Below are 27,797 nucleotides of genomic sequence, written 5' to 3'. Positions count from 1 at the left end.
AGAACTAATAGCGAGATGCACCCTTGCAATGTCCTGCATTTACATACAGCAAGTTTAGACCCAATCCCAATTCTACCCCCTCGCCCTACCCCTTGTCCCAATTCTCTTTAGCTCGAAGGCAGAGGGCTAAGGGGAAGGGCTAGATAGCCCTGTCGAACCAAGATTTTTCAGGACCACACTCGAAACCAATCGAGTCCACAATTGCAGGTTCACTTCAAGCATTTTCTATCCATTTTGCTTAAAATAGCAAACAACAAATGTATAATTTACAGTAAACTACATCTATTATTACTGTAAAATAATGCAAAATAGGGGCCGACATGGTGGCTCAGTGGTTGCTGGTTCGAGTCCTGGTCAGTTGGCGTGGGTTTCCCCCGGGTGCTCCGGTTTCCCCCACAGTCCAAACACATGCGCTATAGGGGAATTGATCAAGTAAACTGGCCGTAGTGTTTTATTGTGAATGATTGTGTATGGGTGTTTCCCAGTACTGGGTTGCAGCTAGAAGGGCATTCGCTGTGTAAAATATATGCTGAAATAGTTGGAGGTTCATTCCACTGTGGCGACCCCTGATGAATAAAAGGACTAAGCTGAAAGAAACTGAATGAACAATGCAAAATGCTTCAATGTGATAGGGAACACCTGATTGTTAATTGTTTTTGATTGTTAAAATAATCTTTAAGTTAACATTTATTACCTTTAATAGACAAAATGTCACCAAATACACAAACAATTTTAGGAAATAACCTGATATAGTTTGTGTTCTTACTCAAAGGTGTTTCATTATAATCGTTGTCTTTGAGAAAGCTCATCTTTTTACTGACACACAGAGCAAACTGTCTCGAAGAGCTCAGGATCTTTGAGTCGTCCTCCATGTAAATCGTGCAGGTGAAGGATTTAAATATGCAAATGCGCCGAGTGTGCTTGCTTTGATTAGTGCAGAGTGCTGAGTGTCATACTCACGTGTATTTCTGCGTTAGTCATTTTCTGCAGCGTGTGCTCGAGTCTGAATGGGGAGGAAAATGTGTGTCAGGTCTGATAAAACTCCTGACAATGGATGATGAGATGAAAATGTGTTAGTGAAGTCTTCACAAAGCAGAAGAGCTCCTGGATTGAAGAGTCAGACGCTGTTGAAGACTCATAACACACAGTAAAAATATCTGCACTGCAGTGCTTGTCTTGCTTAGAGTCTTGTTTCTAGTCCCAACATCTAAAGCAGGGATGACCACACTTTTTCGGCATGTGAGCTACTTATTTAAGACCATAATATCTAATAATACTGAATCTACAGAATAATCATGCAAGTGCTCAAGAAAATTCAAAAACATAAAGGTATCACTTTAATTATTATTATTATTATTACAGCTTGTGGTGGTATATTAGTAGCTTAATCTGTGGAAACAGATGTGATCAACACATTTACACTGCTTTACATGTTTATTTCAACATACACTTCTACACATACAAGTACAAATGCACAAACATGGAGGATTAGGAATTAAAATTTCTTTGACTGTTCTGGCAGTTTGTGGCCATGCAATCAAATCAACAGCATTATTATGTGGAAATATCAGACAAAACATTCAATAAAGAAAGCAGCCCAGATAAAAAAATACTACAGTAATTTATAGTAAATCAAACCATACCATATAAAATTATATAGTGCTTACAACTCTTCGTTATTGAGTACTCCAGCATATTATAGTAATATTTATAGTGAATTGATAACCTGTAGTAGTATACTTTAGATTTCCCTACAGTTAACTGTATTGTGGTTTAATATACCCTGTAATAGCCTATCGGGTCAACTGTTTATATTACTGCAGTTGCTGTGTTATCATAGCAACTAGAATCACCACAACAGATCAATTAATGTAGTTGATTTGTTGCCATAGCAACTGTAGAATCAACACAACAGATCAAATACTGTAGTAGCTGTGTTGCCATAGCAACTGTAGAATCAACACAACAGATCAATTACTGTAGTTGTTGTGTTACCATAGCAACTGCAGAATCAACACAACAGATCAATTAATGTAGTTTTGTTGCCATAGCAACTGCAGAACCAACACAACAGATCTATTACTGTAGTTGTAGTGTTGCCATAGCAACTGTAGAACCAACACAACAGATCAATTACTGTAGTAGCTGTGTTGCCATAGCAACTGCAGAACCAACACAACAGATCTATTACTGTAGTTGTTGTGTTACCATAGCAACTGTAGAACCAACACAACAGATCAATTACTGTAGTTGCTGTGTTACCATAGCAACTGTAGAATCACCACAACATTTCAATTACAGTAGTTGTTGTGTTACCATAGCAACTGCAGAATCACCACAACAGATCAATTACTGTAGTTGTTACCATAGCAACTGCAGAATCACCACAACAGATCAATTACTGTAGTTGTTACCATAGCAACTGCAGAATCGCCAAAACAGATCAATTACTGTAGTTGTTGTGTTGCTATAGCAACTGTAGAATCAACACAACTGATCAATTACTGTAGTTGTTGTGTTACCATAGCAACTGTAGAATCACCACAACTAAACCATTCAATTCCCACAGGTCTCGGAATTTATGGAATATCTTGAATTTCAATGTTTGTTTGTTTATTTGCCCAAGTTGTGGACCACAGGTGTCAAATCCAGTTGCTGGAGGGCCGCAGCTCTGGACAGTTTAGTTCCAACCCTGCTTCAACACACTTACCTGTAGGTTTCAAACAAGCCTGAAGGACCCAATTATGTTTGATCAGGTGTGTTTAATTAGGGTTAAAGCTAAAATGTGCAGAGCTGCGGCACTCCAGGAACTGGATCTGACAACCCTGCTGTGGACTATCAGAGTTTTTTGTCACTTAAAATGTTAGTTTCAGTTCGTCAAAATGTCGTAATGTTATGCTGCACTCTTTCACAACTATTGTCATTGTTAGGCTATTTTTCAGCTCCTATTTATTTCTTCATGATAATCAAACAGCAGTCGCTGAAGGAATAATAATTCTGCTAATAATTCTGTCTTGAACTCTATATTACTACAGTATTTAAATCAGCGGGAGTACTCAGCACTGTTTAGTATGCGGCATCTCCTGAACGGGGCAGATGATCATGGTATCGGAGGCTTTATCGCAGCAGTACAGGTAGAAGAACGGAAAGAGCTTGTCTTTGAACGTGTCCATGAAGGTGTAGATGTGACTCTTGTTTTGCACATCATAAAACGACACCTGTCCTTCCTCGTAGTCCACATAGACGCCCACTCTCTTGAGTTTGGGTTCAATGGAGACCAGCAGCGGTGGAGAGGACGAGACCCTGTACTCCTGGCCCTTCTTCATCGCCAGAGCCCAGTAACCCTGAGTCGTACTCACCGAGATCCTGCCCTTTCTGTTGACCGACCCCCGGGCGACCCCCAGGTACCAGTCGTCCTTCTCGCCCACCTGAATCTCCCAGTAGCGGCGGCCGGAGCAGAAGCCCTGTCGGCCCAGAGTGATCACCACCGTGTCGAAACGCTCCGGAGCATCCCGCAGGTCCTGCCACGAGCCCAGGTGACGCATCTGATGACCATCCTCTGACAGCTGGAGCCAAGGGTTCGCCGTGTCTGGGTCAAAGGTCACGTCCACTACATAGGGAACATCATTCATGAGTTAGACTGAGGGGAAAGTCTAGAAGGATACAGCTGTGGATACGTCAATATAGCATGGTCTTTGTGACACTGTACAACAATCGTTACTGTTTTTACCAACATAGGCTCATACTTCATCCTATATACATTTCTGGAGATTACAAATTATGTAGCCAGAGGTACGTACAGTATGGCTGCATTTGGTCTTTAAAGTGAACGCTACGGGATGGAATGGAGCTGTTCCTTTTCGGGCTTACCAGCTGACCAATTACCTCCATACAGACGGCTTTCCCGCTGTTACCAGTTTGTCCAGTAGCTCACCATGTACGTCGGCAGACTTGAGATGCAGAGAGGAGTTGACCGTGACTATAGAATTTGAGTCTGGCAAAGAACCGTCTCATAGAGTGGGTAAGACAAAAAACAAAAGGCATAAAAAATAAAACATACAAGTAAATAACAGGGTGAAAACGTGGAAAAAATCAGGTGACCATCGGTTGGGTTTAGGGAAGGGGGTGGACGGGTCAGTTGGTGCTTTTTAAAACACTATTGGTTGTGTTTAACGAAGGAGGAGGGTGGGTCAGTCGACAAAACCATACACAGCACCCTCTGGTGACTTTAAGCAAGAACAGCAGGTGCGAATGGCACTCGCGAGGGAAATTTGAGATCTCAAAAGCATACACAGCACCCTCTGGTGGATTTAAGCAAGAACAGCAGGTGCAAATGGCACTCGCGAGGGAAATTTGAGATCTCAAAAGCATACACAGCACCCTCTGGTGAATTTACGCAAGAACAGCAGGTGGGAATGGCGCTCGCGTGGGAAATTTGAGATCTCAAAAGCATACACAGCACCCTCTGGTGAATTTACGCAAGAACAGCAGGTGGGAATGGCGCTCGCGAGGGAAATTTGAGATCTCAAAAGCATACACAGCACCCTCTGGTGGATTTGCAAAAACAAAAACCGCAAAAAAAGTAGCCACTGGGATGTATTTCGTGATCTCCAGAAATGTATGGGGTACATTTTCAGAATGAGCCTGGGTTTGGTTTTTATGCTACTGTAGGTTTAGGGTTGGGGTAGACATTAATAAAACACTATGTAATGGGTAGGCCCACACAGACACTTTATTGACTAAAGCGACTTATAAGTGAGCAGGCATTCAGAGATTCAACAAGAAGAGGCAATACACAACAAGTGTGTAGTAGAGCTCAGAGAATTAAGGGGTGGCTGGTTTTGTTCTGGTGATTCCAGAAGAGATGGGTTTTATTTGTCCGTTTTTATTTCGTTTTCAATATTGTTATTAAATAATATGCAAACGTGTATATATATGACTTATTTACAATACAGTTTGTAAAGTAATATTTTCTGCTATTTAGATTTATTATAAGAGAGACTTGCTTTGTTTACCAAACAAGTGGATCTAATTGGATTTGCACTGTAAGCCTTAATTGTAAGATTTATTTATTTATTTATTTATTTATTTACAAAATTCTGCACAGAAATAGCAGAAAATGCCCACAGATACTGTCTGGCCCTAATGGGTAACTTAATCAATACTACATCTAATTCCGGGTTAATTACAGAGCAGGAAGACATAAATACATTAGTGATATTTGACAGATCAAAAGTAGAAGAGAACTTTACCTGAGTACTTCTGAACCCTCCTCAGCTCTGTGAAGAATAACAGAAATACACACACTGTAAAAAATCTGTTACCTCCTCAACTAAGTTACCTTCCTATACACAGTCAATAACCGTGAATGGACTTTTGCAGAATTCTCTGCATAACATTGTATAAATTAATTTAATTCTTAATTCTTTATTATTAATCTTTTTCTCTTTACTTAATTTCAGCTACTTACTGAAGACATATTACTTCTAATTTGCATTTAGTTTAATGTGATGTGCTAAACTAAAAATGACAATCTAAATATCACACGAGTAGCAGTGCGATATGGCTGTATATCGGCACTGGTGAGAGGCGTGCATTGTCTCAAGGCTGCAGGCCGAGTGCCTTAAGGGGGTCACACACCGGAGTGGCGCATACGGTGTGTGACCCCCTTTAGTGTCCCCCACTGGTGCCAATATACAGCCATATAGCACTGCTACTCGTGTAATATTGCGTTTATAAAACAGTTCGACGGCACAATCGTGTCTCAAAATTCCTTGTGTAAAAGGAACTACTTTCTTTCGTCGTTCATTAACATCTGCAGCTGACTGTTGCTCATTCGCCAACGTCACTTTAGAGTTTTTCTCCCCTAAGGGCTTATTATGAGGTCTCTGTCCCCATCTTGTGGCAGAACATCAACCGTCTTTGCTCTGCTCAGTGTGACAGAGTCTCAGAAATTATAAACATTTAAAATAGGCACTATCTTTATAAATAAACTGCATAGTTACAATCTAAACAACAACACTCTCGCCTAAAAAAGCCTCAAAAGTAGATTATGTTGCCCAACAGCTGCAATATTTGTCAAACTGTAGTGAGTTTATTGATCTGCTGTCACTCTATGTGGGCGGAGTAATACAGAAGGGTGAGGAGGCTGTATGAGTGCTGTTATTGCAGAATATCCCACGACTATCAGCCAATCAGATTCGAGAACCAGACAGAACTGTTGTATAAATACATATATTTAACATATATTTAGTTATTTTGCTTGTTTTAAGTTAAAAAAATCATTTAATTTGGATTTAATATTTCTGAAAACAAGACATTTTTACCTGTCAAGAATGTGCTAGATTTAAGAATGTTTTGACTAGGAACAAGACAAAACCTCTAAGAAAGCAAGCATGTTTTTCAGTGTAATCCAACACAGTAATATAGTAGATGTTATTATTATTATCTTAAGTGCCAATGCAATACGATTAAGTGCAGAGATGCTGAAATCTGGCCCTCATGATACTGTGCATTAGTAAAACCCATATTGAATGTGTTATGTATCGCAGCAGTTTATACCTGCTTCTGCCAGTTTCTCCACTTCTTCAGTCAGAGTCTCCTCCAGTTTGAGCACTGCTCTCCTGATGGTGCCGACACACGGATCGGCGTGCACACAGATCTCAGACCAGTCTTTAGTATGTGGGTGAGCCATCAGTGAGGGAAAGTTCTGGAAGAGACGACAGACATAAAACAAATACTTGAATGGTGAAGACCACGATTCCACCCTCATCAAAATATGCCTTTGTTTGCTGTAAATAGGGTCGTTCCGATACCGATATCGGAAATACTCGCCGATACCGCAACAATTCTGGCATCTGCGAATATTTTATAACTATAAAACAGATCCGATATCATCTTTTTAGATGAGAATTATACCTGCTAGCTTTGTTTAACCCAGAGTCAGTTCTCCTTCGCTTCTCCAACACATTTATTGTAAACGATTATTTATTTTGATGATTTGTGGCTGAACTTTCAGTAAAGTACAGTAAATAATATTACTGTAGAATGTCTGATAATAAAAATACTCTACTTCACTGTAGATATTGGTTTATTGGATAAGACTGAAGCAACTTTACTGTCAATTTATACAAAGCTAGTAGTACACACATCTGCAAATACACACTCAGGTATCGGTTCAGTAGTCAGTATCGGCCGATACTCTGAGCTCAGGTATCGGTTCAGAAGTCAGTATCGGCCGATACTCTGAGCTCAGGTATCAGTTCAGAAGTCAGTATCGGCCGTTACTCTGAGCTCAGGTATCGGTTCAGTAGTCAGTATCGGCCGATACTCTGAGCTCAGGTATCGGTTCAGTAGTCAGTATCGGCCGATACTCTGAGCTCAGGTATCAGTTCAGAAGTCAGTATCGGCCGATACTCTGAGCTCAGGTATCGGTTCAGTAGTCAGTATCGGCCGATACTCTGAGCTCAGGTATCGGTTCAGTAGTCAGTATCGGCCGATACTCTGAGCTCAGGTATCAGAATCGGGAAGGAAAAAAGTGTATTGGAACATCACTAGTTGTAAATACACTCCCTTTAGTAGCCATAAGTACATCTTGTGCCTTTAACATTGTCGTTTACAAAATGTTTGGACAACCTTATAAGCATAATCAGTCATGCAAGTTATTTTTTCATTTCAGATACACAGATAAAACTGATAGTGAAGACTCATTCATTCATTCATACATTCGGCTTAGTCCCTTATTCATCAGGGGTTGCCACAGCGGAATGAACTGCCAATATGCTAACTGCATATATTTTATTTATATATTCCCAGTACTGCGAAACACCCATACACAGTCATTCACACACACTCATACACTACGGCCAATTTAGTTCATCAATTCCCCTATAGCGCATGTGTTTGGACTGTGGGGGAAACCAGAGCACCCGGAGGAAACCCACGCCAACATGGACAGAACATGCAAACTCCACACAGAAACACCAACTGACCAAGCCGGGACTCGAACCAGCGACATTCTTGCTGTGAGGCCACAGTGCTAACCACTGAGCTGCCGTGCCGCCCCTGTGAAGACTTATTATTGTGCACTTATTAATTATAACTGCTTCACCTGCAGGAAGTGTATGTGGTCTTCAGTGTGTGACAGATACTCTAACTCCTGGTTCCTGGTCTTCAGCACTGTGATCTCCTGCTCCAGCTCCTGGATTTGTTCATTAGCTCTGCTCTCGGTTTTCCTCTGCTTCTCCTCGATGTCCAGCACCAGCTCGGCCTGAGTCTTCTGGAGCGCTCGGATCAGGTCTGAAAACACCTGCATGCTGTCCTCCACCTCCCGCTGAGCGCCACTCTGTGTTCAAGAGAAAAATACACTGATCCGAACAGGCAGATATGCTAATATTTGGGTGAAAAGGCTTGTGCAACTTTTAATTTTGACTGCCGTTGAAACATTTTAGTAGCAAGATTCAGTGGTCTCACTTTATATTAGGTGGCCTCAACTGATATGTACTTGCATCAAAGAAAATAAATACAGTGTTCTTACTGGGTTCATAATGTATTGCAGAACAATACAGAGGTGGGAATAGGGAGAGGCCACTTAATGTAAACCATTAATTTTGAAATGTAATATGCATGACAGTGCAATGTGTTACATGGCAATATATTTCCTTATTTAACTTTGCGTTAATAAATAGACCATAAAAAATACAAGTTGATTTGATGTTAATTGACTACCTTGATGTCAAAACGACGTCAAAATGGCATTAAAAACATGTAAAAAATCGATTACAGGACTGTCTTGTTAATCGATTGATCTGTGTAATGGAGTTTACGGACAAGTTGACATCAAACATTGGCGTCAAAAAACACATTGTAATGAAGTTTACGGCCACCTGGCCGCCGGGAAGGAGGCGGAGAACCGACGAACTTTTAACAAGTTTTAATAAGAAAATAAAACAAACGGACGACAGCTCCTCACGGAGACTCAAGGCGGGTGTGCGTCACCAACACAATCTCACGGCAATTCGTAACTTTCTGATTTAGTGGTTAATTCGTATTAATTCGTACGATCTAATTCGTACAATTTAGTACGAATTGCTCATCCCCCAATGACGGTTGGGTTTAGGGGTGTGGTTAGGTGCCACGCCTCCTTTTTAAAAATCGTACAATTTCGTACGACCGAACCTGTACGAATTCGCCACTAAACTGACAAAACGTAAAATACTTACGTTTTCTCGTGAGATCAGGCTGGCGTCACAGGTGTATTCACTTACGCCACGGCCTCATTCCGTTCCCACAGAAGGAGCTCTGGACTGTAAGAGGAGGAACGATGGCAGAGAAAGCCGAGAGAGAACCGGGCCCGGACATATGGCTTTACTTTTGCGTTCAGTTTGACGGCAGTCTCTGTGAGGAGCTGCCATCCATTTGTTTTATTTACTCATTAAAACTTATTTAAAAGTTCGTCGGTTCTCCGCCTCCTTCTTCCCTGTGGCCGTAAACATCATTACGATGTGTTTTTTGATGCCAATGTTTGATGTCAACTTGACGTTGTTTTGACATCAGGGTAGTTTACAAGCATTGTAAGAAAGACATCGAATTGAAATCTAATATTGGTGTCAAAATATACATCAAATATCAATTATAATGACTGTTGACGCCAATATTATTTGATATTATCATATCATTTGATGCCAATTTGATGTCGTTTTGACATCAAGATAGTTTACATGCGTTATAGGGATACAAAATCTAGCGTAAATTTGTAATTGAAGATCTCAGATGAATTAAAATGTTCTCATAATACTTTTTGTATTTGTACTTTGAGTTATTTGGGTGGTCAAAAGGGCATCGATGTGTGGATGTCAAATAGATGTCAAGATTTTTGACATCAAATCGATCTTGACATGTTTTTCAATGTATTTTTGATGCCTTTTTAGCATCAAGATGCCCACTGGGATTAATTAGTGATTTTGATATGTGTACAAACTTTCAACCAGCATTCAACCTTGTTTTAAGTGCCTTTAGACTTGAAGACTTCAACTTACTTTGTTCAGCTCTATGGAGTGTTTGATATCATCAACTTTCTTCAGTCTGTCCTGGATCATCTGCTGGACTTCAGATTCAGTTTTCCTCAGTAATGCCTGTCAATGCATGGTACAGATGTGAAAGGGAGATGCTTTTGATCCGCTTATCCTTATGAAAGTCCATGTGAAATCAACATTTACAATTTGCTAGTACACATCATTAGCCTTTACTCTGATTATTTATAAATAGTCGTATTATTCGTCCGCACGTAAATGTAGTCACTGCATGCTCACCTTCTTCTCGGCCCACTCTCGCTCGACGGGGATCGTGTAATGTGCCCTGTGCTCCATCTCTGTGCACAACACACACACTATAGTCTGATCCTTCTTACAGAAGAGCTCCAGCAGCCGCTCGTGCTTCTTACACATGCGGTCCTCCAGGTTCTGCACGGGCTCGATCAGCTTGTGTTTGGTGAAGCGTACGGTGTGCGTCTTCAGATGCTCCTCACAATACGACGTCAAACAAACCAAGCAGGACTTCACGGCCCGTCTCTGAGGGCCAGTGCACACATCGCAGGACACCTCCTGAGCCCACGGTGCGTTCGGAGGAATCAATTCGGGCATTTCAATGGGGAGTTCCACAGGGCTCGGTATTGGGTCCGGTTGAGTTGCACTTTGTAGACTTACAATAGGATTTCTTTTCATTTCCTTGAACTTCTCAGCGATTTCTCGGAGCACTGTGTTGATGCTGATGTCGGGCTGCTTGAAGAAGGTCTTTTTGCACATCGGGCACATGAAAAGAGCACTGGACTTCCAGTAGCTTCCAATGCAGGCCATGCAGAAGTTGTGTCCGCATGGGATGGAGACAGGGTTGGTAAACACATCCAGACAGATTGAACAGTGCACCTGCTCCTCCGCCAACATGCTGCTGGGAGATGCCATTCCCACATAGACACGGGGGGAATTGTGGACAGCTGTACACTGCTATCTAGGCAAACAAATAATGATATGTTACAGCGTAGACAACGGGACATCTGTTTAGCTTTTATTCTGTGGAAATTGCATGCTTCTTGATTGTGATTGGCCAGAAATTGATACAGTGGGGAAAATGAGTATTAAACATGTCAGCATTTTTTTCTCAGAAAGCATTTTCTAAAGGTGCCATTGACTTGAAAATATCACAGGATGTTGATAACAACCAAAGAAATCCAAATATGCAAAGGAAACAAAACTAATTCATTTACAAATGAAGTTCTGTGTAATAAAATGAAATGGCATAGGAAAAAAGTATTGAACACATGAAGAAAGGGAGGTGTAATTGGGCTGTGAAAGCCCAGACAGCGGCTGAAATCTCTGAGTAGTTCTTTAGCAACCCTCTGCCCTTCCTCAGTGTAAATGAATATCAGCTGCTTCAGTCCAACATCTACATTAGCAGGAGGATGAAGATGAAAACATTTCAGCAAGACAATGATCCAAAACATAGCCAAGGAGACTCTCAGATGCTTTCAGAGAAAGAAAATCAAGCTGCAGAATGGCCAAGCCAATCACCTGAACCGAATCCAATAGAGAATACAGAAAAAAGCTCAGATTTTATAGACGAGACCCACAGAAGCATCACTGTTTTGACACTCTGTTGAAGCCTGTGAGAAACTCACACCTGAGCAATGCAGGAGGCTTCATTCCTCCATATGAGAGGCGTCTTTAAGCTTAAAAGCCTTTTATATAAAGTATTTAATACAGTTCAGTAGTTCAGCCCTTTCTCCTTCTGTCAGTCCAGTGTTATTACACACAACTCATTTTACAGATTTATTTTTATGTTTGTATTGTTTGTGTTTTTACCAAAATCGGGTTCAATTCCATGTCTGCAGCTCCTTTAGAAATATAATTCCCATGACAATGTTTTCAATACTTATTTCCCACACTATGAGTGATATGTCCAAAATCTCTCCTTTCAAAGATTGTCAAAGTTGACTTGTCAAAGTTGGATTTGTGGCTTTATATATGGTCAGACATGTTCATATGTTCTTTATTTATTAATTAACTATGATGAAGCTCAAGTGAAATGTATAATATCTATAGGTGGTCTTCATTTTAGATAAAAGCACATGTTATAAACGATGAAGTGCCAGACAGGCTATTTAAACACTCCTGGCTATGAATAGATGGCAAATACTCGAGCAAGACCCTCTTCCCTGTTCCTCAAATACATTAAACCTCAGACTTCATCATAGGTATAGTATTTCTTCAGTAAAACTCTGTACTTCAAACTAATAAGCTGAGACTTTGCTCAATTTAATTATTGAGGAGTAATGAAGTTTACTTCAAGAGTTCACACTTAGCTGATGATTGATTATAAGCGTGTTTGGCATGCTGTCCCGGGAGAGAGCCCTAAGCTCATATGATCCTCGAGCCTGGGGCTCCTTCACGTTTGCAGGGCAAGATGAGAGTTTGAGCTCAGGTAGATCTGGAGAACTCCCCTGCTTGTTGTGGCTAATGAGTTGGGAATTGCTATGAGAGATAGCTGACTAAGAGTTCGTCTATGATGCCTCTTTGGATTAGTCAATGTACTTGTGTTGCATGTCTTTGGATGGAGGGAGGAAACCGGAGAACCTGGGGAAAACCCACAAAAGCAAAACATGCAGACTCTGCTGTGAGGCAACAGTGCTAGCACTGTAGTGGTTAGCACTGTTGCCTCACAGCAGAGTCTGCATGTTTTTCCCATGCTTGTGTGGGTTTCCTCTCTCCAAACGATCCACATCCACACTGGCGTTTCACCCAGCGTTTCTGAACAACTCTCCGTCTACACTACACCACTGAAAATGCACATCACGTGACCCCACATACACTCATATAAGAGCTGTGCTCGTCAGACTGTTCATCAAGGATCTACCGCTGGATCTAATCTCACTATATTTGTTAAACGTGATCTTTAATTCATCTTGTTCACTATATCTAAGGACATATTCCCCGACTTTGGTCTTTTGAATCTAGTACTTGTTCTTAGGTAACGTGTTTTGGCTGAGCGCAAAGATAAGTTAATAATTAATGTAACTGTGTACACTGATTCTGCACATTTGACTGACTGCTTGCCTTTATTTCCTATGATGTATAAACTTATTGTACGTTATACTGTTATAATGGCCATTATTGAGTATTAAAACTGATATTCAGTAAAAGAGAGTGTATGTTTTGCAGTTTTCAATGAAAATAAAAGGAGGCAGTGATGTTTCAGGCTCCATTTTGTTATAAATATGCATACAGTGAAGATATATGCATATTAATATGCAGCTACACGAAGCCGCAACATGTTTGGTGTCTGTTAAGTTGCTAATATCAAAAGGAAACTAGGCAGTTCCTCATATCATGTGTTCATTTTATTGTTGAGATAGTGAAACGGCGTAGCAGGGTGATTTGAATGAAGTTATAAAGTATACTGTTCCCTTTGAAGATTTACCTGACGTGTCCTCAGGAGTCTGTTTTCCATATCAAACTTGCGAAGTCTGAACTTACAAGGAGAGGCTGCAGGACTGAACTGTGTGTAGGCTACTTAATATTGAGAAGAATGCCCCAATCAGAGAGTCGAATGTCTGCAGCCCCGCCTCCATTTTCAGATGTCTCCATTTTCCCCCATCCACACTGACACGGAGCAGCAGCGGATTAAAATGAAAACAGCCTCTTGAGCATTTTCAGAAAGCTGTTTTTGGTGCTCGAAAACTCCGCCGTAGTGTGGATGGATGGCGAAACCATAGCAAAACTTATGCGTTTTAAAACTAGAATGTATTAGTGTAAACGGGGCCTGAGGTATGAAACTCTGGTTATATATGGTGAGTTAGGATTCGTCTGATTGGTGAATAACGTATTAGCTAATGCGGGACCAGCTGTGGTCAATCATAAGCATGTGATCCTCACGAAATTAGTTTAGAAATAACCCGCACATAATGAGGATGTAAAAAGGTTAACAACAAAATGCTACCAATGTGTTAAAGCTGAGGATTTTGATCTCAGTTGTTTTAAACTTAAACTTTACGTCTATATATATTACATAGACAGCGTGATCTTACAATCTTCAGTACTTTTACATTCAAACAATGACTCTGTTTAGTTTTTCTTCTTCCACAACAAATAAAACTGTCCAAATTGTGCGCAGCAGTTCATATAAGATTGAGCTTTATTTCTGCCAATAGATTGAAGATTGAGTTTTGTATGATCAGACCAAATAACAATCTGTTTTTAAACACACTTGGTGGCATTATTGACAGTATATATATATATATATATATATATATATATATATATATATATATATATATATATATATATATATATATATATACACACATGTATGTATATAGACAGTATGCTAAATATACCGAGTCAATTTTATTTGATTAGCGCTCCGGCTGTTGGTTTATGCTCTTAGCGACACGAAGCACAGCAGGACTTCAGGAATATGTAAAGCCTGGCTATTCATAGAGCCACAGATTATCTTTAGTCCAAAAGTACCAGGCTTCCCACACTCACAAACAACACCTGCATGCAACTCATTTAACGCCTGTTACTTGTAATGATTGATTATTACACACAAAAGAGTTATTAATTTATATTCACTGTTATTATTTGGGGACAAATGAGTTTCTTTTTGTTTTTTTAAGATCAATATTTGATTCAAAGTTTGCGATTTTATGCGAATATAAAACTATATGAGCAGATGCCATCAAAACGTCCACTTGTACAAAGGAAAAATAAAGAATATATATAAAAATAACTAGAAATCAGATATATAATATATGCATATTATAGAGATGTCAGCAAACTTCCCAGCAGTATCGGTCCAGCTTGGAATAGTTTTGCCCCATTAAGCGAACAAATGCATGCAATTTATTTGAACTAATTTGGACTATAATTTAAGACTGATTATTAAACTCAAGAGTAATCCATTTATATTCACTGTTATTATTTGGGAAAGAGAGACATCTTCAACACATTGCTTTGGCTGTTTGACACACAGAACATGCAGTTTCTCGGATCAACTTCATTCAAGCATTTCTGAGACTCACCAGCAGTGTGTTGTAGTTGAATCCCAATGTCGGACCTGCTCTGGACAGCAGTGACATGTGGCACAGCTGACGCTCCTGTTCTCCTGAAATATCCCCTGCCCGCCCCCTTAGCCTAGTTTCACTTTGACAGCACAGACACCAGACACTGCTCAGACCTTCAGACTGTCCTGATCAGGGTTGCATGTCTTTAGTAATTGATCAGACTAGCAACATCATCAGAAAAATGTTACCAAAATAATCAAAAACAGTAGCAACAATGAATCTATCTATCTATCTATCTATCTATCTATCTATCTATCTATCTATCTATCTATCTATCTATCTATCCATCTGTCCATCTGTCTATCTGTCTGTCTATCTGTCTGTCTGTCTGTCTGTCTGTCTGTCTATCTATCTATCTATCTATCTATCGTATCTGTCTGTCTGTCTGTCTATCTATCTATCTATCTATCTATCTATCTATCTATCTATCTATCTATCTATCTATCTATCTATCTATCTATCTATCTATCTATCCATCCATCTTTCTGTCTGTCTGTTTATCTATCTAATAATTCAGTCAGCACATGAATTATTTCTCTTTCCACAATGTTGTTGACAACGTAACTCTTTGGAATGCAATACAAATGCGCCAGTCGTTGCTTTGGCAAGTGTAAAGTAAACTGCAACATGGATGATAATCAGATATTTCTGTTTTTGAGACTCATTTTTCCTGATATTTACTTTTCTGAATAACAATAAATATATAATTTTTTCAAGATAGTGTAATAGTCACTGTAGACAATGGGAACGTGTCTTTCTGGGAATATGGGACATGGGAGCCTGATTCCCATTGATATATATCCCATAGACAACCTCTAGAGGTTTGATATATTATATATACACTGATATGCAATAAATAAAACTCTTTGGGTTAGTCCATATTTTACCCAATTTGGCTTCAAATAACCCAGCATTTTTGTGTTGCATTCATGCTCAGCTTTAGCACAGGAATGCATATTTTCAGCTTCACAAAAAGTGTTTATAAAAATATCTTCAGGTTAGTAAGATGGTTCCCAGACAGTATTATTAGTATAAAACGGTGTGCTTTCTCTGTGGTGATATGCTTTGGTTTACATTGTGCACCATTGAGCGTATTAGAAATAATGGCGTAATGCATCTCAGCATGACATAGTTTTATTCTATTTTCGCAGACTGAAGCTAAGCAGGGTTGTGCCTAGTTAGTAGTGATGAGAAGTTCATCAATAAAGTCTTATCCTATACCGTATCTCATCACATTACACATTTACTCATGATGTGGTGGGACAAACACATGTTATTGATTGATTTTATTGAGAAATTCAGCATACATAGAAACCCTGGTTATAAAAATGAACAATGATCCGACATATACAGATGATATTCTTCATTTAGTTTATGCATATTGCCAATATCACCCATAAACAGAGGACAGAACATTCCTTCAATGTATAAATCAAGATGTACAGTATATTTTGTAGGGTTATAGACTGAGTTTTAGCAACTTACTACAATCAGCTGCATTTCTTTGGCAAACAGAACGATCACAGAGTGTTTATGTTAACATTAATATAAAACCAGATGTTTTATTTCACTTTTATATAATGAAAATAGAGTCAACGGCAGCTCTAATTGGAATTTAGTTGCATAGTCCTTTCTGAATGAGACTTGATTCATATACATATACATATACATATATATATATATATATATATATATATATATATATATATATATATATATATATACACATACACACACACACACACACACATACATATACATATATATATGAATCAATATTACATAACATAATAATACATAACTATGAATCAATATTTCTATATATTGCAATTGTCTGCATCCTTCATTTAAACATAGTCTTTTATATGGGATTAATTTCCCCCCAAAAGTATTGTGGTCACAATCAAAAAATTTAAAAGAAGTGTAAAATAATAAAGCACAAAAAACTAAATGGACAAAAACTAAAACTAATCTAGAAACAACAAGGTCCCATATGTAAAGACAATGTGTGTGAATAAAAAACGAAAACATTTAAAAGGACATTGCACAAAACTGCTCAAATTAAAGTTGCAGAAGTTGCAATCTGAAGTTATAATATAAATATACTGTATATATATATATATATATATATATATATATATATATATATATATATATATATATATATATATATATATATATATATATATATATTGATATGAAACCTGCGATCACATCCAGTTGTCTGATTTTATATATTATCTGAAACGCCTGGAAACAAATGCATCTCTGAGCATTAACAAGTTGCACTGGAGTGATGTCAAGGTCCCCTTCCACTGATTGGCTAAAGGAGCAGCTGTCAATCAAAACAAGTGGACCAATGATGATGCTTAAGCTCGCCCTGAGTTAAATAAATCTCGAACATCATCTTTTGGAAATGCAAGAGCAGAATGTGAAACGAGAGTAAAGTGAAAAAATACTGTAAATACACAACAATTAAATATGAGCGTGAAAGCGCAAAAAAAAATTAAGTTATAATTTTAACATGTTAAAGACCGGACAAAACACTAATATTTTAAATCCGAGCGGAACATCTGATTTCTTCGCTAATTGTAAAATTCAGATTTCCATTTTGTGCACTGTCATTCTAAACGTTTTCATTTTTGATCCACGCTCGTGTAACAGAGGGTAGCTAGAGCGACAGATGCTAGACTCCATGGTCTTTAGTCTCTTTGTTAGAGCAACTGACTCCCATGCGGAGAGTTCGATCCCAGCTTGAAGCGTGTTGGGTGGTGTAGGACCGGCATGGTTACACTTATCAGATTTTGATTCGTGACCTTGTTGTTTCTTATTCTGCATTTAGTTTCCGTTTTGTGTGTTGTAATAATTTAACACATGTTAAAGACCGAAAAGCCCATAAGCACACAAATCAAATTTAATAGGAGCGGAAAAACTGTTCAGTTTTGTGCAGCATAATGTTAAACGTTTTTAATTTGATGCTCATTATCTCACGATACAGGTCCTCGTTGTTTCTCATCCTGCATTAATTTGCATTTTTTTTTTTTGCGTTATAATTTTAACTCGTGTTTAAGACAGAAAATAGACACGTAAAAATGTTAATTATGAGCGGAAAAACTAATTTCATTGCCAATTTGTGAACTTCAGGTTTCGGTTCCCTGCAGTGTCATTTTAAACGGGTTATCAGTTTTGACCCACACTCATTATCTTTCAATATGTGACCTCATTGTTTATTATCATGCTGTTAGTTTTCTTTATTGTGCGTTATATTTTAACATGCGTCTTAAATATCTTGATTTACGCTTATTATTTTTCCATCGATCATTTTTGTAGTAAATCTGATCTCATATTTCCAAACTCAGTCCTGGAGGGCTGTTGTCCTGCTTATTTTAGTTCCAACCCCAATTAAACACACCTGAACCAGATAATCAAGCTCCTTCTAGGTATACTAGAACAGAGGTGTGGAAACTCGGTCCTGGAGGGCCGCTGTCCTGAATATTTTGGTTTCAAACCCAATTAAACCCACCTGAACCAGATAATCAAGCTCCTTCTAGGTATACTAGAACAGAGGTGTGGAAACTCGGTCCTGGAGGGCCGCTGTCCTGAATATTTTGGTTTCAAACCCAATTAAACCCACCTGAACCAGATAATCAAGCTCCTTCTAGGTATACTAGAACAGAGGTGTGGAAACTCGGTCCTGGAGGGCCGCTGTCCTGAATATTTTGGTTTCAAACCCAATTAAACACACCTGAATCAGCCAATCAAGCTCTTTCTAGGTATACTAGAAACTTTTAGGCAGTTGTGTTGAAGAAGGTTGAAGCTAAACTATAAAGGACACTGGCCCTCGAGGACTGAGTTTGGATAACCCTGAATGAGAAACTTCCAGGGAGGTGAGTTGAAGGAAGCTGGAGCTAAACTATGCAGGACACCGGCACTCCAGGACCGAGTTTGGACAGCCCTGCTCTAGATGATGTTTTAAGATCCCACTCCTCATTATAAACTTCTTCATTGAACAAAAAGTGCATTATATGTCTATTAGTGAAGTCTTCAATCCCTATTTCCCGAAACTCAGCTGTGTTTGACGGCGGTGATGACCAGCGCTCCGGGATTCTTGCCGTCCTGGTTGAGGCACGGGCTGAATATGGGATAAACGCTCTCAGTGAACGCGTCGATGAACGTGTACAGGTGAGTGTGCGTCTTCACATCATAGAAGGACACCTGACCGGCTTCGTAATCTAGAAAGATGCCTAGTTTCTGGGGGAGCGAGGTCAAATGGAGAGCCACTCTGCTTCCGGTCAGCGCTTTCACTTCTCCGTTTTTCAGCCACAAACACCAGAATCCGCCTTCAGGATTGAGTCTGATCTCTCCCTTGCGTCGCGCTGAGCTTCGGGCCAACCCCACGGTCCAGGCCGTCTTGTGTCCCACGTCCAGCTCCCAGTAGTGTCTGCCGGAGGAGAAACCTTCACGCGCCAGAACAAACAGCGCTGGACTGAAGCGCCGCGGCGTGTCGGAGTTGCTGGAGTTTTTACGCTGCTCTTCATATCGTACTTGTTTTCCATCCTCGGACAGACAGAGATCACGCTGAGCCGTGGCAGGATCCAAAATCAGCTCACCTAGAGAAAGACAGAAATGATTCATGTTCCTCAATGGAGAAAATATAAGGGATAATGAACACCCAGCCGGTTATTCTGGCAGAATAAAGGTTTATCAGCAGCTGACTGAAGGGTTTATTCTATAAAACAAACACCAATGTACAGGCGTAGAACAATGACACTGAAACACTGGCCAGTTTAGTGTTGGAGGCTTCATGGCTACATTTGACCAGCCTGGTGGCGTGCTGGTGTGCGTCTCGCTGGCGCATCTGTGACCAAGACCAACAGGAGGAACTGAAGCTGCCTGAAAGGGACGTCCAGCTGCTAAATGTGCAGCTCAACTCTCCTGTTTCCACCAAAACTGTTGGTCTGGAGCTCCACAGGGTCAATATACATGGCCTTGAAACATGTATTGCTCTCTGATGAGTCCACCTTCACTGTGTTTCCCACATCCAGGAGAGTTACGGTGTGGAGAAGCCCCAAAGAAGCGTCCCACCCAGACTGCTGATGCACAGAGTAAAGCATGGGGGTGGATCAGTGATGGTTTTGGGCTTAATATCATGGCATTTCCTAGGCACAATACTTGCGCTAGATGGGCGCCGGTTTACTACCAAGGACTACCCAACCATTCTGGAGGACCAAGTGACTGAACGGGTCAAACATTGTATCCTGAAGGTGGTGGCATGTATGAGGATGATAATGCAGCAATACACACAGAAAGACTGATGACAGAGTGGTTTGATGAACGTGACAGTGAAGTTGAACATCCGCCATGGCCTGCACGGTACCCAGATCTAAATATTATTGAGCACTTTTGTTTTGGAGGAGCGAGTCAGGAAAGGTTTTCCTCCAGCAGCATCACGTAGTGACCTGAACACTATTCTGATAGAAGAACGGCTCAAAATCCCTGTGTCAGCTGTGCAGGACTTGTGTCTGTCATTCCCAACACCAGCTGATGCTGGATTGAGGAGGAGGAGCTACACCATACTGATCAACTATTGTGCTCCAAAGTGAAACCAGTTTCAGTTTCATTGGCCAACAACTGTGTATATATACAGTTGAAGTTGTTCAAAATTGTTAGCCCTCCTGAGAACTTTCAATTTAAAGTGTTGTTAAACATTCAGGCTAATTAATTATAATATTAATATTAAACTTACTTGCATAGTTCTGCAGTTTCCTGAGTTCTGCAAGGCAAACACAAACAGTTGATCAGGGTTTCACACATGATGTAATTTAATGAGTGTATACAGCGCTAATTAATTGTTAATCGACAAAAACAACGTGCTTAACATGTATGAGTTCACCCCTCACTGACCTCTCTTTTAAATTAATGCATTTTTTAATAGGATACAGTACTATACCATAGTATATTTATGCACAAACGATAGATTAGAAGCTAAATCTGGAGCTAATCTAACAAAATAACTTATAATAATGGTCCATTTAAATGTATTATCTATCTATTACTATAGCTGACCAAACTCTTATTTTAACAGATATCACTGTTTAATAAATTATTGATTACAACAAAAATATATGGTTTATATTATTATTATTATATTTTATTGTTATTTCACCTTTCGCATACAGCCGTTTGACCTCATGTTGGAATTTGTCGGTCAGAGAACCGACTGCCTTCCGGATGGTGCCGAGATACAGGTCTGTGTTGATGGAAACCGCTGACCAATCAGATGGCTCGGGGGGTGGGGGTAGAGACGGCAGGAACTGTCAAACAACCAATCAGGTGGATGATTAGGGATTACAGTGCTCTGATGGACACACTTGGAAGTACAAATGGCACTATATAATGCTAATGAGTTGAAATAAATAAAAATAAAAGAACACAATAAATCAAAAAAATAAAAAAATTAATAAAGTACAATAATAATAATAATAATATATATATATATAATATTAAATATATAAATGAAAACTAAACAAAAATAAAATGATACATAATAAAACAAATAAATATAATATTAAATATATTAAATAAATAAAAATAAATATATAAGTATAAATACAAATAAAAGAATATATAAATCAAATAAATATAATATTTAATATACTGTATATTAAATAAATAAATATAATATAATATTAAATAAATAAAAATAAAAGAATGCATACTAAAATAAATAAATAAAAATAATATTTAATTTATATTAAATACATAAATCTAATATAATATTAAATAAATAAAAGAATGCATAATAAAATAAATAAATATATTTAATATATATTAAATAAATAAATAAATATCAAAATTAATAAAAACTAAATAAATATATATATATATATATATATATATATATATATATATATATATATATATATATATATATATATATATATATATATATATATATATATATATATATATATAAAACAAATAAAAATGCAGTTAGCGCATATATTTACATGTAATACACACACATAAAAACAAAACAATTTTGTTACATAGACATTTAAATTTATATATAATTTGTATATACATTTTTTGCATATACATATCTAAATATAGATAAAAATCTTCCTAGTTACCCTAATTAACCTAGTTAAGCCTTTTAATGTCACTTTAAGCTGAATACTAGTGTCTTGAAGAATATCTAGTCTAATATTATTTACTGTCATCATGACAAAGAGAAAATAAATCAGTTATTAGAGATGAGTTATTAAAACTATTATGATTAGAAATGTGCTGGAGAAATCTGCTCTCCGATAAACAGAAATTAGGGAAAAAATAAACAGGGGGGCTAATAATTCTGACTTCAACTGTATATATATATATATATCTAAATGCATGTTTATAATGTGTATTTAAACATATATACAGTACTCACACATATATTATGCCGAAAATACTTTTATTTTGGATGCGATTAATCTTTGCCCATCACTAATGTAATGCATCCTCTGTGCGTAAGTGTGCAGACCTGTAGGAAGAGCACCCTGTCCTGCGTCTGAGCGAGGGCGTCCAGCTCGCTGCTCCTCTTCCTCAGTGTGTTGAGCTCCAGCTCCAGACCCGCTGCCAGATCTTTGGCCTGCTGCTCGGCGTGTTTCTGCCGGCTGGCGATGAGCTCCAGCAGCTCGGCCTGAGACTGCTCCAGCAGCCGCTGCAGATCCGCAAACACAGCCCAGCTCTCCTCCATCTCCCGCTGACTGCTCTCCTGGAGGAACAGGAAAACATAGGGTAATTAGGCAAGGCATTGTATAACAGTGGTTTATTCTGAAGGCAGGAGAGAGAACAGTCTGTGAGCAGGGTGAGAGGAGTCCTTAAGAATACTGCGTGCTCGGCGCAGACAGTGTTTCTTCTGGATGTCCTCTATGGCTGGCAGTGGAGTCCCTGTAATGCGTTAGGCAGTTTTCACCACCCGCTGCAGTGCCTTACGCTCAGCAACAGAGCAGCTTCCATACCAGACTGTGACGCAGTTGGTCAAGATGCTTTCTATTGTGCAGCAGAAGTTCACCAGGACGGCTGATGAAAGCTGGTTCTTCTTAAGTTGCCTCAAGAAGAATAGGCGCTGGTGAGCCTTCTTGACCAGGCTGAAGGTGTTCAGGAAAGGTCCTTTGAGATGTGGGTCCCCAGGAACTTGAAGGATGAGACAGGCAAGCCTGATCTCACGAGAAAACGTAAGTATTTTACGTTTTGACAGTTTAGTGGCTAATTCGTACGAGTTCAGTCGTATGAAATGGTACGATTTTAAAAAGGAGGCGTGGCACCTAACCCCGCCCCTAAACCCAACCGTCATTGGAGGATGAGCAAATCGTACTGAATTTTACGAATTAGATCGTACGAATTAGCCACTAAAAAAAGTTACGAATTGCCGTGAGATTGTGTTGGACAGGCTCAACGGCCATCCCATTAATGTGGATGGGATCATGTGAGCCGGTTCGTCGCTTCCTGAAGTCCGCACACATCCACACATGGGGGAAATCGCACATACTGCTTCAATTATCCTCAAATAATTAACATGGGTGACTCTAGAAATGTAGAACGGAGCCTTTTCACAAGACTGTTATGACATGTTTAAGAGCCATCAGCATCTTAAATCCTTCATAGTTTTTATTATCTAGATTTTTTAAATAAACATATGAATATTTATATATATTTATGTACGCATTATATAATCTTTGCATCAAATTACAGAAAACGAATAAGCTCTTATGTAAGGTGTAATGCAGTGTCTATGGGGGCAGGACAGTAAATCTGACATTGTTCTCTCTTCTGGCTGCCGTTATCAGTCTCACACTATTGTTTTCCTTCTTCTGAAAGTCTTGATAACACCATCTTGTAGATTTTCCTTTATAATTTCAGCTAATAGGATTGTACAATAATGTTTGTTGTCCTCTCCCATTCACTTCGCTCTCAGTTCACCAACTATGACCACTTCTTCTGCGGAGAAACATGCAAATGTGTAAAGGCTCCATGTTTTTATATTGCACCTCTGAAGATATACCTATTTTTGTCTGTCTTCGCCTCCTGAATCACACATTCAGCTCACACTTATACACTACAGCCAATTTAGTTCCTCCACAAGGAAACACAAGCGGACACTGGGAGAACATGCAAACTCCACATAGAAATGCCTCATTCAGCTTCATTTACTGTCTCATCGGTATTGCAGATTTATTTACTTTCATTTCGTGTCTCCAAAGATAACCCTTCTATTATTAAAAGATAAATACTTTGAAACATTTTTATATCATAACATCTAGAGCAGCGATGGGCAAACTCGATCCTGGAGGGCCGGTGTCCCTGCATAGTTTTGCTCCAACCCTAATCAAACACACCTGCTTGTAGCTTTCTAGTGATCTTGAAGACACTAATTAGGGTGTTCAGGTGTGTTTGATTAGTGTTGGAGCAAAACTCTGCAGGGACACCGGCCCTCCAGGATCGAGTTTGCCCATGACTGATGTAGAAAGATAATATGTGTGTATGTATTTATGAACATTTTGTCTGGATAATATGAACTTAAAGACTCCTACAATCATAGACGTAAAGTCTAAGTCTTAAATTAAGTCTAATTTTCATCTTTATTATGAGAGAAAATACTTTTGTGTCTGTCTCTACGGTCAGCGGTAACTCTGTTATTGGTTTTAAATGTTACAGAATAAGTTAAACGTGCTTTACATTTTAATTATTCATTCATTGAATCATTCGTTTGCTTAAAATGCTTCCAAATGTAACACTTGCTGATGTTTCCTGCCATTTATTGCATGCATTTACCTTTTGGTTCAGCTAGAAGGAAAGGTATTATTGCTTTTATGTGAATGATAAACCGTGATTTGACCTTTCTAGCAACAACACACTGTATTTTTCTTGAACCAAAACCCAGTCTGATGCAGTACATCACATACAGCATCGCTAGCATGACAATAATCACCCATCCAGACAGAGGACGATTCAATAAGGGGTTTTTTTCTGTCGCGGAAACACCCCTGAACAGAAACCAGAAAGGGATCGTGATACAAACACATGCAGCTCATCAAATCTTCTGTAAACAGTCATGCGGAGCGTCAGCGTGAATGTTCTGACAGGTCAGACCGGTTGATCCTGTAAACTGTGTTGATTCTCCAGCAGTTCAGGCTTAATGGAAATACGTGCTTCGGTCTACATTTCTGCGAAACGCATTCATTAGACTGCAGTTTCTAGGTATAATCAATGCTGCGAGGCTTTATGATGACAACAACAACATTTCTTCCTGTTCACACTAATGATATTTACAGGAATAAATCGATGAATGTAAAATCAAGGTAAAATGACGTGTGCGCAGTGCGCTTTTCTCTTACATCTGCTCCTGAAAACACTATTGGTTGGGTTTCGTAAAAGGTTTAGCTGATTCGCTCTCTTATTAATATGATGAGCTCCTGTATTAGAATCAGAAAGAGCTTTATTGCCAGGTATGTTCACACATACGAGGAATTAGTTTTGGTGACAGAGCTTCTACAGTGCAACAGGATTACAGAGACAGGACAAAAGTAGTGAATGCAAATATACAGATTGACAAGTGTATGTAGAGCTATATTACTATATACAACGTTATATGAGCAGCTGTTATGTGCAAATTGGCACGTGTGTTGTTAAATAAGTGTATATGTGTATAAAAGTGTACAGCAGTAGTGATGTTGGTTCCACAATTATTATCATCAAGTGTTCATGAGATGGATTGCCTGAGGGAAGAAACTGTTTCTGTGTCGGGCTGTTCTGGTGCGCAGTGCTCTGTAGCGTCGACCAGAAGGGAACAGTTCAAAGAGGCAGTGTGCTGGGTGTGAGGGGTCCAGAGTGATTTTGGCAGCCCTTCTGCTCGCTCTGGATAAGTACAGTTCTTGGGGAGTAGGAAGGGTTGTACCAGTGATTCGCTCAGCAGTCCGAACTATTCAACGTAGTCTTTGGAGGTCGTATTTAGTAGCTGAGCTGAACCAGACAGTTATTGATGTGCAGATGACTGATTCAATGATGGAGGTGTAGAACTGTTTCAGCAGCTCCTTTGGGAGGTTAAACTTCCTCAGCTGATGAAGAAAGTACAGCCTCTGTTGAGCTTTTTTGACAATGGAGTCAATGTGAGTGTCCCACTTCAGGTCCTGAGAGATGGTGGTGCCCAGGAACCTGAATGACTCCACTGCTGCCACAATGCTGTCCATGTGTGTGTGAAACGGACAACAAAACGTACCTAAAGTTATGTATTTCAGGTTTGGAAAAAATTAAATAGCGCCCAGGATGGATTAGTCATCTAAAAATAGGGTATTTGCTAGTAAAGCTAGTGTTTCTTCCCATACTGGTAAACTTCCGGTGACCTGTTATTGTGAGTTTCCTTCCATTTTATACGGTTCCTTTTACAGCATCGATGTTGTAATGTGATTAATATACAATCAGTTAAATACAGGCATTCATTTAGTGGCTCAAGAGTAAAACGAGACTAAAGTCCATCAGAATTGGCAGGCTAGTGCAGAAGCTCCACTGAATATACTGGGGTAAAATAAATGCTCATATTATAAAGACATGGCGGGGGGGGAAATGTCATTTAATGCAGTGCTTCTTGTACAATCTGAGACCCACTTTATATCAGATATCACTCAGCCAACGGAGATCGCTGATATTTAAAGAAAACAGACCTCGGTTTGTGTGTGTGTGTTTGTATATTCATGTTTGTGTATATGTATGTGCATATTCGTGCATTTGTACGCTTGGTTATGTGTGTGTCATGTTTGCAAGTGTGTGCACGTGTATGTTCTGTGTGTTGTGTATGTGTCTGTGTATATGTGTGTGTTTGTTCTTTGTGTGTTGGTGCATTTGTGCATATGTATGTACGTCTGTGGGTGTTTATGCGTGTGCGTGTTCACATATATGTGTTTTCTGTATGTGTGTCCGTCCTTATTAATAGTAACGATCATAGAAACATCAAATCTGATGTGTTGTTCAGTAAATGATGATCACAGCTCATTAATGACCTCACCTTGATGACTCTGATGGACTGCTTGATCTCGTCCAGTTTCTTCTCTCTCTCCTTGATCAGATGCTTTAATTCGGACCTCTTCTTTCCCAGCTGACTCTGTGAAGCAAAGACACACATTACATGACTTCACATAGGGTCAGTGCTATCCCAGTGCCATTTGTGAGTTAAATATTTGAAATATTGGCGTCATGCCACGAAGAATTAAAGCAGTTCTGAAGGCAAAAGGGGGTCCAACCTGGTACTAGTAGGTGTACCTAATAAAGTGGCCGGTGAGTGTACAACACACTAGGTTTTAATCCAGGTTAATCCAAACCCTAAAGCATTGGGTTTATTCACTTTTGTAACTAATCACTTTTAGCAGCCCTTATCATTAAAACAAACCCACCGTCTTCTTCTTCCACTCTCGTTCGGTGGAGACCACGTCGTGGCCTTTGTGTGATGACTCCGCGCACTCCTTACACACACACGTGTGCTCGTTGCGGCAGTAGGCGTCCAGCAGCCGCTTGTGTGTTTTGCACATCTTGCCCTCCAGGTTGTGTATGGGCTCCAGCAGCTTGTGTGAACTCATGCTCTTCAGCTTCTTATGGTGCCGCAGGTGAGCCTCGCAGAAAGAGCCCGGGCAGCTCAGACACGACT

General features: G+C 39.3%; 2 protein-coding genes across 3 annotated transcripts in view; both read right to left on the bottom strand.

The window, feature by feature from the left end:
- Positions 1–1,415: 1,415 nt before the first annotated feature.
- Positions 1,416–15,155, bottom strand: si:dkey-46i9.6 (E3 ubiquitin-protein ligase TRIM58). Of its 2 annotated transcripts, none has more exons than XM_056462491.1 (7): positions 15,074–15,155; positions 10,311–11,004; positions 10,038–10,133; positions 8,111–8,344; positions 6,562–6,709; positions 5,253–5,279; positions 1,416–3,610 (listed from the first exon to the last, which is right to left on the bottom strand). In XM_056462491.1, exons 2-7 carry the CDS (start codon positions 10,956–10,958, stop codon positions 3,057–3,059), a joined length of 1,707 nt encoding a protein of 568 aa, XP_056318466.1. In that variant the 5' UTR covers positions 10,959–11,004; positions 15,074–15,155; the 3' UTR covers positions 1,416–3,056. The 2 variants fall into 2 exon arrangements, with proteins under 2 accessions (XP_056318466.1, XP_056318465.1); XM_056462490.1 differs by having other exon boundaries at positions 10,311–11,000; positions 15,074–15,145.
- Positions 15,156–17,307: 2,152 nt separating this feature from the next.
- btr12 (bloodthirsty-related gene family, member 12) overlaps positions 17,308–27,797 on the bottom strand; it is a 17,940-nt gene continuing 7,450 nt past the window's right edge. The window contains exons 3-8 of the mRNA XM_056462489.1: positions 27,547–27,797; positions 27,162–27,257; positions 22,641–22,874; positions 21,282–21,429; positions 20,862–20,888; positions 17,308–19,725 (exon numbers count right to left, since the gene is read on the bottom strand). The exon at positions 27,547–27,797 is cut by the window's right edge and continues 7 nt beyond it. Of these exons, the coding sequence (XP_056318464.1) occupies positions 19,181–19,725; positions 20,862–20,888; positions 21,282–21,429; positions 22,641–22,874; positions 27,162–27,257; positions 27,547–27,797 (1,301 nt within the window). The 3' untranslated portion in view covers positions 17,308–19,180. The remainder of the gene's footprint in view (positions 19,726–20,861; positions 20,889–21,281; positions 21,430–22,640; positions 22,875–27,161; positions 27,258–27,546) is intronic.

This window comes from Danio aesculapii, chromosome 7, assembly GCF_903798145.1.
Source record: "Danio aesculapii chromosome 7, fDanAes4.1, whole genome shotgun sequence".
In the NCBI taxonomy this organism is placed as follows: domain Eukaryota; kingdom Metazoa; phylum Chordata; class Actinopteri; order Cypriniformes; family Danionidae; genus Danio; species Danio aesculapii.
The sequence above is the reverse complement of the archived record's forward strand: the minus strand, read 5'-3'. Positions and strand labels throughout refer to the sequence as shown.

Excerpts from the sequence above, each read along its gene's own strand:
- si:dkey-46i9.6 (XM_056462490.1), bottom strand. The coding sequence starts at position 15,130 with ATGTCACTGCTGTCCAGAGCAGGTCCGACATTGGGATTCAACTACAAC. Across the intron at positions 10,134-10,310 it reads GAGAGTGGGCCGAGAAGAAG|GCATTACTGAGGAAAACTGA; the intron begins GTGAGCATGCAG and ends ATGCATTGACAG. Across the intron at positions 8,345-10,037 it reads ACTCCATAGAGCTGAACAAA|AGTGGCGCTCAGCGGGAGGT; the intron begins GTAAGTTGAAGT and ends TCTTGAACACAG.